The sequence below is a fragment of the Giraffa tippelskirchi genome, chromosome 12 (genome assembly GCF_054371585.1).
Source record: "Giraffa tippelskirchi isolate mGirTip1 chromosome 12, T2T-mGirTip1v1.2.pri, whole genome shotgun sequence".
NCBI classification, from domain to species: Eukaryota; Metazoa; Chordata; class Mammalia; order Artiodactyla; family Giraffidae; genus Giraffa; species Giraffa tippelskirchi.
The window spans coordinates 67,041,093-67,054,616 of NC_137286.1; the positions used below are offsets into that span (position 1 = coordinate 67,041,093).

General features: G+C 55.2%; 1 protein-coding gene and 1 long non-coding RNA gene across 2 annotated transcripts in view; one reads left to right on the top strand and one right to left on the bottom strand.

The window, feature by feature from the left end:
• The window catches only part of LOC145530005 (uncharacterized), a 63,444-nt gene extending 54,168 nt beyond the window's left edge, over positions 1-9,276 (top strand). Inside the window, exon 9 of the long non-coding RNA XR_014071402.1 lies at positions 7,060-9,276. This is a non-coding gene — a long non-coding RNA (uncharacterized LOC145530005). The remainder of the gene's footprint in view (positions 1-7,059) is intronic.
• LOC145529833 (uncharacterized) lies at positions 9,204-13,045 on the bottom strand. Its single transcript, XM_081550592.1, has 3 exons — positions 10,843-13,045; positions 10,131-10,443; positions 9,204-9,880 (listed from the first exon to the last, which is right to left on the bottom strand). Exons 1-3 carry the CDS (start codon positions 11,077-11,079, stop codon positions 9,243-9,245), a joined length of 1,188 nt encoding a protein of 395 aa, XP_081406718.1. The 5' UTR covers positions 11,080-13,045; the 3' UTR covers positions 9,204-9,242.
• Positions 13,046-13,524: the final 479 nt, after the last annotated feature.

Genomic DNA, 13,524 nt, shown 5'->3' on the forward strand with positions numbered 1-13,524 from the left:
TGCACTGGAGAGAGGAAGGACACCTTCCTTCATCCACCCCCCACCCCCGCCGGATTCCCACATACCCTGACCCCTTTCTCTTGATTTCGGAGCCATTTCCAGAGTCCCGCTCATATGACCTCATTCGAAGTGCACTGTGGACGAGCTGCCATCTGCAGCTGCTACCACAGCAGCCAAGGGCTTTAGCTCCCGAGTACCTCCCTTCCTTTGGAACTTGGGGGCCCTCTACTCCCCACTTGCACACCACAGACCTTTGCTGAGGATTGTGGGGACCCTCACTCAGTTTGCAGCACGTTGTAGCCATCCCTGTCCTCTCAATACCTCCCTTGCCACTCAGCTTGTGAGCCCCTTTGGAGCAGCGTGGCCCACCTGGCTGCAACGGAAGAGACACAGCTGACAGTGAAACAACAGCTTAGATCTGACAGCCGGAAAGCTCTGTCAAAAGGGACCTCCCTCTTCACACCGTAGAGGCTGTAGGAGCCGCCAGGCTTTCGGAACCAGTGCTGGGGCCAAAATGACCCCACAGCCGTTTTCCTTCCTGGGGAGGGTTCTGGCTCGAGTGGGAATGGCTCAAGTCTCCTAAGGTTCTGAAAGCCCACTGTGTGCAGATTCACGGTACACAGAGAGGAGAAGGTGGAGTCCTGCCCTGGAGGTGGTCACAGCTCACGGATGAGCCAGGCAGGCAGGCAGGCAGGCAGGCAGGGCATGAGAACACCTGAGCTGCCTTCATGAGTGAATGGTGTGGGAGCAGAGGAAGAGAAGCCGGTCTGCTCCCTCATGTGGTGCCCAGGGCAGGTTGTCCCCAGAGGAAACCCTTACGACGGTGAGGACTCTCACTGCTGTTTCCCAAGGGGTTCCGTCGGTGCGTGTCTTCCCCGGAGCGGTCAGGCCGTCTCTAAAGTACACTGGCCATGGGCATTGCCTCTCCTTGGAACTACCCACGTGTTTCTCTTTTTTATGGAACAGTGATTTTTCTAGAGGGGTTCTGGGCCACAAGGTTGTTGGGTCATTTTCTAGCCTTCTGTCGTGAAGAACGCTTTCCTGGGCGTTGGGGTGGTTTGTTGTTCCAGCTCCCTTTCTTGGCTTCTTTTGGGAGCTGGTGCAACAAGAGGAGCTCAGCCTCTGCCTTCTGGCTGAGATGTCACCCTTCAAACAGCAATGCCTGCCTGGAGATAATGATGGCATTTGCCAAAAGGGCTTCGTTTGGCACATGATATCTTGAAAGGACGTACACCGTCCTGTCAGCTATCAAAGGCTAGTTCAAATGACATAAAAATGAGAACTCTCCAATGGAGTCTTACAGTAGGTGGAGAGTCCGAAAGAAACTCCTTCAGTCATTTCACTGAGAGTCATTGATTGGGGACACCAAGAATATAGGAAGGAATGCAGAAAGAAAAGATGAAATTGTGTTCAGGATCGGGGGGAGGGATGAACAGGGCGTGCTTGCCTTGAATCCAGGCTTTGTTGGGGGGTGGGGCATAAAGATCAAACGGGTCTGAAACCACAAAGTGGTGATGGTAACACAGTATCACCAGAGTTACACAACAGTGTTCCCAAATTGCAACAATGATGAAAAAGTTTACTAACTTAACCAACAAGTTCCCAACTTAACCAACAAAAATACAGGAAACCATACAAAAAATAAAACATCACCAGAAAGGTGGAAACAAACCAAATGCAAAGCAGTTCAGGGGAAAGGAACTCCATGTCCCCTGGGGGCAGACCGAGTTGACAGCGTCCACGGTGAGCCGACAGGGATGGAGGCGGCAGAGCCGACCGCTCCCCTGGACGTGGTGTTTCCGGCAAGGGCTCTGGGTCTCTGTCCAGAGCGGGGGCTCGTTCTTCCTGCAGGGGTGGGTGAGTCATCGTCGGCGTCTGGGTGTTGCGCGGGAGCCAGGGCAGGCTCTCCCTGCCGAGGCGGTGACTCCTCCTCTGCCTCGGGTTCTCCTGCCAAAGCCCGAGCAGGTACAGGTGCACGTGGAGGTGGAGGTTCTGGCTGAGGGGGTGGGACATCAGTGCCTGGGGCTGGGGGTCCTGCAGGCACGGAGATCCGATCTGCCCGGTGTGCTGGCCAGAACCCAGCTGGCCTGGTGTCTCTGCGAGGGCAAGTCTCGGTTCTCCATCTGCCCTCGGTGGATCCCTGGGTCCTGCACCTGGAGCCACCACCTCTGTAGGGACAGGTCTGGGAAGTGGAGCCTGGTTCCAGTTGGAGGCCAGTGCTAGAGCTGGGGGAGAAGCAAAGTTTGCCCACAGGCCAGCCTTGGCATGTGCGTATCCCGGGACAGAAAGCTTCCAAGAGATTCCCAAAGAATACCCAGGGTCGGATGTCTTTTGGGACTGAAGTGTGCAAGAAGGGGGTGGGGGTGTGAGGCCAGCGCTTGCTGCAGGCCCAGCAGCATCTTTCGGGGACTCGTCCCTGTGTAGCTCAGCACCCCCTCCCCACACACTCCCGTGCACCAGCCCCAGCGTCCTCACCTCTGTGCTCTGGCGTGCTGGGCTCCAGGTCCTCCTGCTGCCTCAGAGGCTGGGGTTCTCGGGACTCTGGGTCGGAGCCGGGTGTGCTGAGCTCCGTGGCAGCCTCAGACTGGGCCGCCGGGTGTATCCTGTGTGGTGTCTCGGCAGCAGGCCTTCCCCGCCTCCGCTTCGCCCCCGGTGGGGCTGATGCCTCCGTGGGCACGCTCACCTGGAGCCTGCACTGGGCCTCAGGGGCGGGGGGGTGGTGCTCCGACCCCTCCCTCCGGGAGGTGGACGGGGTGTCCCCGTCCTCGGCCTCATCACGTGGGAAGCTCTGCAACGACAGTGACCGTCAGCCAGCCATGCTGGGACTTTTCCGAGCTGGGCCTGGCCAGTGGAGCCGCTGCTTCTGCCTGCTCGAACTTCTCTTCCCAGAAGGGTCAGAGACGTGTGTCTGCTCAGATCCCCACCCGGGAGGAAAGAGACCCACCTGAGGGTGTGAGGCCAGCCTGGGCGGCCGGCGCTGCCCGCACTCTCCCCATCCCAGCCAGCCTGCTCTCCCCTGGGGTGTGGACACAACTTGCCCGCAGGCTTCTGACCCCACATCCGCCTGGGCTTCCTTGAGGGAGACACACCCCGAGAAACCCGCATCCACACACACAGGCAAAGGACCCGGTGTTTCCGGGTGGCATGGGAGAAGTGGGCTGGCCCGGCCTGGGGCTCCCCGTGTTACCTTTCTGTTTCTCCGGGCAAAGGGCCAGAGGCCTCTCGGGGGTGCCCTGAGCCAACGTCGACAGGGTGCCCACGCACACTGCCTGTGAGCTCTCCTGAGGCCCCGGCCTCTGGGCAGGGGCAAACAGCAGAACATCCTGGCAGCAAGTGATCTGGCTGGGGGCTCCTCTCCGCTCTGGAGGCCTGGATACACGGGTTGCGGGTTCTGTTGGGTTCTGTTGCCGGCAGGTGACATCATTTCCTGGGGTTCGTGCTGAGGTCCCTTCCCCAAAACTTCCCAAGGGAATCTCTGGGTTTCTGACTGCTTGACCACTCCCCTTAGGCCATGTGCAGGCACAGTGACAGCCACACAGCCCAGCCCACAGCCCTGGGGAGGCCTGGGTGCAGCCAGGGCCTGAGCTCCGAGGACCCCGCTGCTCTCAGACCAGGCTCCTTCTTCTCATAAGTGGTGTGGCCCTGGACAAGCGTATGCCCCTCAGGGTTTCCCCAGTCTCTCCATCTGGAGAGTGGGGGTCATTCTCCCATCTGCTTCCTAGGTCTGTCGGCCTACGAGCAGCTCCATGCCTTTCCACCTGGGGCCGATATCACGTGGAGCTTGTGCGCTGAGACTTCAGAAAGAAAGACTCCATCCAGGGCTGACACAGCACAGAATGGGGCAGAACGAGGCCTGGATGCGCCGTGGTACCCATGAAAAGGCACTCCCCCTCCTGAGTGTTTTGAGACCCCGCATCCAAGTTGGAGGCGCGAAAGGAAGACTCGAAGGTCTCCCTCTCTTATAGAAAAGAGTAGCCAACTTTCTGGTCCTCTGTTTCCATTGAGATTCTGTTCAAGTGTCCCAGCTCGGCTTCTGCGGGTGGCTGAGCTTCTAATGGCTCCCTGCGTTCTTGTCTTTTCCTCTCCAAACCTTCCGTCCTTTTCCCCCTTCTGGGGTGGATGGGCGCTGTCATTGCTTCTACCTTCGAGACAGATTGATGAAAAGTCTGGACCGTCGACTCCTTTCCTCTCTTTGGTTCCGTGTCTCTCTCTGTCTGTGTCCCTCTCTTTTCCCTTCTCGATTCAGTCTGTGTCTTCCTCTTTCTCTCTCGTGTGTGGATGGATGGATGCTAGGAATGCACATGTATATGATTAGATGAGGGTTATGTTTTAGGGATAGGTTAGAGGGAGAGAAAGGCTTTAGGTCGGAGTTGGTCATGGGGGAAGGGTCAAGGGTGGTGGTGGTGTTTCTTGGAATCTGAGTGCTGTGCATTCTTCGTCTCTTTCCATATGAACCCCTTCTCAGATACACCACTTGCAAGGAGTCTCTCATGTTCCGTTTCCCATCTTTTGCATTTCTGAATGCTTAGCTTCTCTGTTGTGAAGAGGTTCCATTGGATGGAAACCCATTGGCGTACTTCGTTTTCCTCTTTCCCTTACTTGAAGAGACCCATTTCTACCTCCGCCCAGCAAATGGCAAGGAGACTCTGATGTTAAGGAGCCTTTGACCTACGCTTCTTTCTAGCTGTCTCATGACATCAGTCTTTAGGGTGAGGTTTTTCCCCGATATTGAGGTGGTGTGAGATCAAAACCAATAGCGTTCTTCAGATGTAGCTGTCTGGTTTTCCCATGGACATTTATTGAAGAGGCTTTCTTGTTCCCATTTGGATATTCTCCCCTTTTGTGTCAGAGATGAGTTGACCATGGATGCCGGGGTTTGTTTCTGGACCCTCAACTTTATTCCATCGATCTGGATCTGTGTGTGTTGTTGTATTCCCAATAGCATACTGTCCTGCTGCTGCCGCTGCGCCTAAGTCATTTCAGTCGTGTCTGACTCTGCGCGACCCCATGGCCTGCAGCCTACCAGGCTCCTCCGTCCAGGGCGTTTTCCAGGCAAGAGTACTGGAGTGGGTCGCCATCGCCTTCTCCGATACTCTCCTGAGGATCCTAGTTTGGTCGTCTAATTTCCTTTCACACAACCTTGGATGTCCGTATCGGGGCTTTTTCGTCGGATTGTATTGACAATTTAGGCTCTTTTCTGTTTCCGTACCCCTTTTGCAATTCTTTGTTCGGTGCGAAAATGCATTGGCATTTTGGGAGGAATAGCATCGAAGCTGTGGATTGCCTTGTGGGGCTGTGACATCATTTTCCCAATAGGAATTCTTTCAAGCCCTGAGCACAGCTTCTCTTTCCAGTGGTTGGTGTGGGCTTGATCTTCCTTCTTCCATCTCTCGCCGTTTTGTGAGAACAGGTCCTTCCTTCCCTTCTGGGTTAGATGGACTCGTGGGTATCACTTCAGTGAATGGCATTGTCAGTGGGGGTGATAATTCCCTTCTCATTGGAAGACTTTGCTGTGAGTATTAGAAATGCAAGTGATTTCTCTTCCCCTTCCTCCCTGTCCATCTCTCAGAGCCACCGGGAAACAGAGGCCTCATCCAGGGTCACACAGGCCTGAGGGAGTGCAACTAGACTGTTGTTTCTTCAGGCCCTCAGTGCTGGACATCATCCGGGATACTCTGTGTGTGTCTTCCTCAGTCTGGTGTCCCTTCAGACCTTTCCCTAGTTTTCACAGGCTTGTCGTGTTGGTGTTCTTTGACTGTTTGGAGACACATCCTTGAGAAGCTTTGTGTTTCCACTCATTCGTCTCGCGATGTATGACCTGTCTTTTGCTTTTGTAATGAGGTCTTTCCCACAGTAGATATCTTTGATTTTGCAAAGTCCACTGTATTCTCTGGGTTGTTTTGTGGGCTGCCTTTTTGTTTTGTGTGTGAAGACTCAAAGCACGTGTCCGGTTTCTGCTCATTGTTCTTCTAGATTTGTGACAAGTTTTCATGGAAACTTTGTCTAGGGATAACTGGAAGTGAACTCGGTGTAAGGTGTCAAGTCTCCATCTCCATTCATGTCATGCCCTGCAGTTTCCAATTCCCTGTTCCTGAGTGGTTTTGGAGACCTTGTGGGAAGTTTGGTTGCATCGGAGTTTGCGTTTCCACCTTGAGTAGATTCCCACTGTTCTGCCCTCAGGGACACTGTCAAGGGGGAGTGAGGAGCAGCCTGCACTTCCAGCAGTGACCACACGGTGGGGCGAGTGCTGCTCTCCCCTCTGGGAGCCCCAGGCCACAGGCATCCCAGTGAGGAGCCAGCTCTGTGCTCAGCTGAAAGGAGTTAGTCTCTCAGGAGCCTCTGAGCCCTTGCCTTTGGATCACCCAGGGTGGGCATTTGCTGTGACAGAAAAAAATTGCCCTGAATTCCATGGACGGAAGAGCCTGGCTGTGTAGAGTTCGTGAGTTGCCGTGAATCAGACACAACTGAGGACACAAAAATTCAATAGACTAAAACACTTTTTGGGGGTGGGGGGAGTGAAAGGGGGTGATGTGGGTTTTTTTGTCTTATATAATAGCCGAGGGAAATCTAGTTTAAACCTAAATTCACATAGATGGGAAAGGTATAGCTCTCCGTCACCCTATTAAAAAAAAAAAAAAAACGTCTTAACTTTTCTGAAAGCTTATTTAGTAGCTTCCTTGAGCAGTTCATTGTGAAGGATTTTTTTTTTTTCTGTGACATTGGCCTCATTAAAAAGTACGGTTTGCCTTTACTGGATAATTTTGTTCATTGGTTTGTTAGGGAATCTTGGTAATATTTGAGTTTCCTGGGGAGCATGGTCACATGACCTGGCCCTGGCCAATCGGTGCGTTCCACCTCCCTGGCCACTGTGATTGGCTCCGGACTGGGGCAGTGCCCAATCGGGGCCCGGGGCCGGGCCTCACGTTGGAAGCCAGGGGAAGACGAGCTCTCGTTCTGCTGGGGTAGGGGAAGGGGTGGGGCCGGGGGAGGTCAGGCTCCAGCAGTGGGAGGGGCTTGAGGTCCGCCTGCGGCAGTTGGTGACCTTCCTGCTCCCCTCAGGGCTGAGCCGCCGGCCTGAGAATGAGGGCGCTGCTGAGCCCAGGGGCTGGGATGGCCCGCTGCTGCTGTGGTCCCAGAGCTCCACCCGAGACCTGAGGGAGGCCGTCTGCCCGTGAGTCCTCTCCCGCTTGTCTGTCAGCTTGTTTGAACCATGCTGGGTTTTCTGCCCAGCTGGCTAAGGGGAGTCCCTGGAAATGCAAGGGTGTGGGTTTTGGCAGACTTCAGGGAAGACATGCCAGATGAGCCTGGGAGACTCCAGCTTAATCTGGATTCAGGAGATATCTCTTCGGGCCAGCTAGTAATTGTAGGATAAGCCTAATGAGTCTTCACAGGATGAAGAGAGTAACGTGCCAAGGTAGCAATCGATGTCCTCATTCGAGAGGATGAAGCTGGTGCTCAGAGAAGGGGGGAACTTGGCCAGAGCAAGGAGGTGTGCACCCAGACAGAACCCCCAGATCCGGCCATTGGAGCTCAGGGAGGCCACTGGTGTGGCTTGTCCCTGTAGCAGGCGCCGAGGCACGCAGCCCACCCTGATTCCTGCGGGGGCCTGACTTGGGAAGTGCCATCTGGTAGCTTTGAGACTCACCAAACCAAATTGCACTGGAGAGAGGAAGGACACCTTCCTTCATCCACCCCCCACCCCCGCCGGATTCCCACATACCCTGACCCCTTTCTCTTGATTTCGGAGCCATTTCCAGAGTCCCGCTCATATGACCTCATTCGAAGTGCACTGTGGACGAGCTGCCATCTGCAGCTGCTACCACAGCAGCCAAGGGCTTTAGCTCCCGAGTACCTCCCTTCCTTTGGAACTTGGGGGCCCTCTACTCCCCACTTGCACACCACAGACCTTTGCTGAGGATTGTGGGGACCCTCACTCAGTTTGCAGCACGTTGTAGCCATCCCTGTCCTCTCAATACCTCCCTTGCCACTCAGCTTGTGAGCCCCTTTGGAGCAGCGTGGCCCACCTGGCTGCAACGGAAGAGACACAGCTGACAGTGAAACAACAGCTTAGATCTGACAGCCGGAAAGCTCTGTCAAAAGGGACCTCCCTCTTCACACCGTAGAGGCTGTAGGAGCCGCCAGGCTTTCGGAACCAGTGCTGGGGCCAAAATGACCCCACAGCCGTTTTCCTTCCTGGGGAGGGTTCTGGCTCGAGTGGGAATGGCTCAAGTCTCCTAAGGTTCTGAAAGCCCACTGTGTGCAGATTCACGGTACACAGAGAGGAGAAGGTGGAGTCCTGCCCTGGAGGTGGTCACAGCTCACGGATGAGCCAGGCAGGCAGGCAGGCAGGCAGGCAGGGCATGAGAACACCTGAGCTGCCTTCATGAGTGAATGGTGTGGGAGCAGAGGAAGAGAAGCCGGTCTGCTCCCTCATGTGGTGCCCAGGGCAGGTTGTCCCCAGAGGAAACCCTTACGACGGTGAGGACTCTCACTGCTGTTTCCCAAGGGGTTCCGTCGGTGCGTGTCTTCCCCGGAGCGGTCAGGCCGTCTCTAAAGTACACTGGCCATGGGCATTGCCTCTCCTTGGAACTTCCCACGTGTTTCTCTTTTTTATGGAACAGTGATTTTTCTAGAGGGGTTCTGGGCCACAAGGTTGTTGGGTCATTTTCTAGCCTTCTGTCATGAAGAACGCTTTCCTGGGCGTTGGGGTGGTTTGTTGTTCCAGCTCCCTTTCTTGGCTTCTTTTGGGAGCTGGTGCAACAAGAGGAGCTCAGCCTCTGCCTTCTGGCTGAGATGTCACCCTTCAAACAGCAATGCCTGCCTGGAGATAATGATGGCATTTGCCAAAAGGGCTTCGTTTGGCACATGATATCTTGAAAGGACGTACACCGTCCTGTCAGCTATCAAAGGCTAGTTCAAATGACATAAAAATGAGAACTCTCCAATGGAGTCTTACAATAGGTGGAGAGTCCGAAAGAAACTCCTTCAGTCATTTCACTGAGAGTCATTGATTGGGGACACCAAGAATATAGGAAGGAATGCAGAAAGAAAAGCTGAAATTGTGTTCAGGATCGGGGGGAGGGATGAACAGGGCGTGCTTGCCTTGAATCCAGGCTTTGTTGGGGGGTGGGGCATAAAGATCAAACGGGTCTGAAACCACAAAGTGGTGATGGTAACACAGTATCACCAGAGTTACACAACAGTGTTCCCAAATTGCAACAATGATGAAAAAGTTTACTAACTTAACCAACAAGTTCCCAACTTAACCAAGAAAAATACAGGAAACCATACAAAAAATAAAACATCACCAGAAAGGTGGAAACAAACCAAATGCAAAGCAGTTCAGGGGAAAGGAACTCCATGTCCCCTGGGGGCAGACCGAGTTGACAGCGTCCACGGTGAGCCGACAGGGATGGAGGCGGCAGAGCCGACCGCTCCCCTGGACGTGGTGTTTCCGGCAAGGGCTCTGGGTCTCTGTCCAGAGCGGGGGCTCGTTCTTCCTGCAGGGGTGGGTGAGTCATCGTCGGCGTCTGGGTGTTGCGCGGGAGCCAGGGCAGGCTCTCCCTGCCGAGGCGGTGACTCCTCCTCTGCCTCGGGTTCTCCTGCCAAAGCCCGAGCAGGTACAGGTGCACGTGGAGGTGGAGGTTCTGGCTGAGGGGGTGGGACATCAGTGCCTGGGGCTGGGGGTCCTGCAGGCACGGAGATCCGATCTGCCCGGTGTGCTGGCCAGAACCCAGCTGGCCTGGTGTCTCTGCGAGGGCAAGTCTCGGTTCTCCATCTGCCCTCGGTGGATCCCTGGGTCCTGCACCTGGAGCCACCACCTCTGTAGGGACAGGTCTGGGAAGTGGAGCCTGGTTCCAGTTGGAGGCCAGTGCTAGAGCTGGGGGAGAAGCAAAGTTTGCCCACAGGCCAGCCTTGGCATGTGCGTATCCCGGGACAGAAAGCTTCCAAGAGATTCCCAAAGAATACCCAGGGTCGGATGTCTTTTGGGACTGAAGTGTGCAAGAAGGGGGTGGGGGTGTGAGGCCAGCGCTTGCTGCAGGCCCAGCAGCATCTTTCGGGGACTCGTCCCTGTGTAGCTCAGCACCCCCTCCCCACACACTCCCGTGCACCAGCCCCAGCGTCCTCACCTCTGTGCTCTGGCGTGCTGGGCTCCAGGTCCTCCTGCTGCCTCAGAGGCTGGGGTTCTCGGGACTCTGGGTCGGAGCCGGGTGTGCTGAGCTCCGTGGCAGCCTCAGACTGGGCCGCCGGGTGTATCCTGTGTGGTGTCTCGGCAGCAGGCCTTCCCCGCCTCCGCTTCGCCCCCGGTGGGGCTGATGCCTCCGTGGGCACGCTCACCTGGAGCCTGCACTGGGCCTCAGGGGCGGGGGGGTGGTGCTCCGACCCCTCCCTCCGGGAGGTGGACGGGGTGTCCCCGTCCTCGGCCTCATCACGTGGGAAGCTCTGCAACGACAGTGACCGTCAGCCAGCCATGCTGGGACTTTTCCGAGCTGGGCCTGGCCAGTGGAGCCGCTGCTTCTGCCTGCTCGAACTTCTCTTCCCAGAAGGGTCAGAGACGTGTGTCTGCTCAGATCCCCACCCGGGACGAAAGAGACCCACCTGAGAGTGTGAGGCCAGCCTGGGCGGCCGGCGCTGCCCGCACTCTCCCCATCCCAGCCAGCCTGCTCTCCCCTGGGGTGTGGACACAACTTGCCCGCAGGCTTCTGAACCCACATCCGCCTGGGCTTCCTTGAGGGAGACACACCCCGAGAAACCCGCATCCACACACACAGGCAAAGGACCCGGTGTTTCCGGGTGGCATGGGAGAGGTGGGCTGGCCCGGCCTGGGGCTCCCCGTGTTACCTTTCTGTTTCTCCGGGCAAAGGGCCAGAGGCCTCTCGGGGGTGCCCTGAGCCAACGTTGACAGGGTGCCCACGCACACTGCCTGTGAGCTCTCCTGAGGCCCCGGCCTCTGGGCAGGGGCAAACAGCAGAACATCCTGGCAGCAAGTGATCTGGCTGGGGGCTCCTCTCCGCTCTGGAGGCCTGGATACACGGGTTGCGGGTTCTGTTGGGTTCTGTTGCCGGCAGGTGACATCATTTCCTGGGGTTCGTGCTGAGGTCCCTTCCCCAAAACTTCCCAAGGGAATCTCTGGGTTTCTGACTGCTCGACCACCCCCCCTTAGGCCATGTGCAGGCACAGTGACAGCCACACAGCCCAGCCCACAGCCCTGGGGAGGCCTGGGTGCAGCCAGGGCCTGAGCTCCGAGGACCCCGCTGCTCTCAGACCAGGCTCCTTCTTCTCATAAGTGGTGTGGCCCTGGACAAGCGTATGCCCCTCAGGGTTTCCCCAGTCTCTCCATCTGGAGAGTGGGGGTCATTCTCCCATCTGCTTCCTAGGTCTGTCGGCCTACGAGCAGCTCCATGCCTTTCCACCTGGGGCCGATATCACGTGGAGCTTGTGCGCTGAGACTTCAGAAAGAAAGACTCCATCCAGGGCTGACACAGCACAGAATGGGGCAGAACGAGGCCTGGATGCGCCGTGGTACCCAGGAAAAGGCACTCCCCCTCCTGAGTGTTTTGAGACCCCGCATCCAAGTTGGAGGCGCGAAAGGAAGACTCGAAGGTCTCCCTCTCTTATAGAAAAGAGTAGCCAACTTTCTGGTCCTCTGTTTCCATTGAGATTCTGTTCAAGTGTCCCAGCTCGGCTTCTGCGGGTGGCTGAGCTTCTAATGGCTCCCTGCGTTCTTGTCTTTTCCTCTCCAAACCTTCCGTCCTTTTCCCCCTTCTGGGGTGGATGGGCGCTGTCATTGCTTCTACCTTCGAGACAGATTGATGAAAAGTCTGGACCGTCGACTCCTTTCCTCTCTTTGGTTCCGTGTCTCTCTCTGTCTGTGTCCCTCTCTTTTCCCTTCTCGATTCAGTCTGTGTCTTCCTCTTTCTCTCTCGTGTGTGGATGGATGGATGCTAGGAATGCACATGTATATGATTAGATGAGGGTTATGTTTTAGGGATAGGTTAGAGGGAGAGAAAGGCTTTAGGTCGGAGTTGGTCATGGGGGAAGGGTCAAGGGTGGTGGTGGTGTTTCTTGGAATCTGAGTGCTGTGCATTCTTCGTCTCTTTCCATATGAACCCCTTCTCAGATACACCACTTGCAAGGAGTCTCTCATGTTCCGTTTCCCATCTTTTGCATTTCTGAATGCTTAGCTTCTCTGTTGTGAAGAGGTTCCATTGGATGGAAACCCATTGGCGTACTTCGTTTTCCTCTTTCCCTTACTTGAAGAGACCCATTTCTACCTCCGCCCAGCAAATGGCAAGGAGACTCTGATGTTAAGGAGCCTTTGACCTACGCTTCTTTCTAGCTGTCTCATGACATCAGTCTTTAGGGTGAGGTTTTTCCCCGATATTGAGGTGGTGTGAGATCAAAACCAATAGCGTTCTTCAGATGTAGCTGTCTGGTTTTCCCATGGACATTTATTGAAGAGGCTTTCTTGTTCCCATTTGGATATTCTCCCCTTTTGTGTCAGAGATGAGTTGACCATGGATGCCGGGGTTTGTTTCTGGACCCTCAACTTTATTCCATCGATCTGGATCTGTGTGTGTTGTTGTATTCCCAATAGCATACTGTCCTGCTGCTGCCGCTGCGCCTAAGTCATTTCAGTCGTGTCTGACTCTGCGCGACCGCATGGCCTGCAGCCTACCAGGCTCCTCCGTCCAGGGCGTTTTCCAGGCAAGAGTACTGGAGTGGGTCGCCATCGCCTTCTCCGATACTCTCCTGAGGATCCTAGTTTGGTCGTCTAATTTCCTTTCACACAACCTTGGATGTCCGTATCGGGGCTTTTTCGTCGGATTGTATTGACAATTTAGGCTCTTTTCTGTTTCCGTACCCCTTTTGCAATTCTTTGTTCGGTGCGAAAATGCATTGGCATTTTGGGAGGAATAGCATCGAAGCTGTGGATTGCCTTGTGGGGCTGTGACATCATTTTCCCAATAGGAATTCTTTCAAGCCCTGAGCACAGCTTCTCTTTCCAGTGGTTGGTGTGGGCTTGATCTTCCTTCTTCCATCTCTCGCCGTTTTGTGAGAACAGGTCCTTCCTTCCCTTCTGGGTTAGATGGACTCGTGGGTATCACTTCAGTGAATGGCATTGTCAGTGGGGGTGATAATTCCCTTCTCATTGGAAGACTTTGCTGTGAGTATTAGAAATGCAAGTGATTTCTCTTCCCCTTCCTCCCTGTCCATCTCTCAGAGCCACCGGGAAACAGAGGCCTCATCCAGGGTCACACAGGCCTGAGGGAGTGCAACTAGACTGTTGTTTCTTCAGGCCCTCAGTGCTGGACATCATCCGGGATACTCTGTGTGTGTCTTCCTCAGTCTAGTGTCCCTTCAGACCTTTCCCTAGTTTTCACAGGCTTGTCGTGTTGGTGTTCTTTGTCTGTTTGGAGACACATCCTTGAGAAGCTTTGTGTTTCCACTCATTCGTCTCGCGATGTATGACCTGTCTTTTGCTTTTGTAATGAGGTCTTTCCCACAGTAGATATCTTTGAT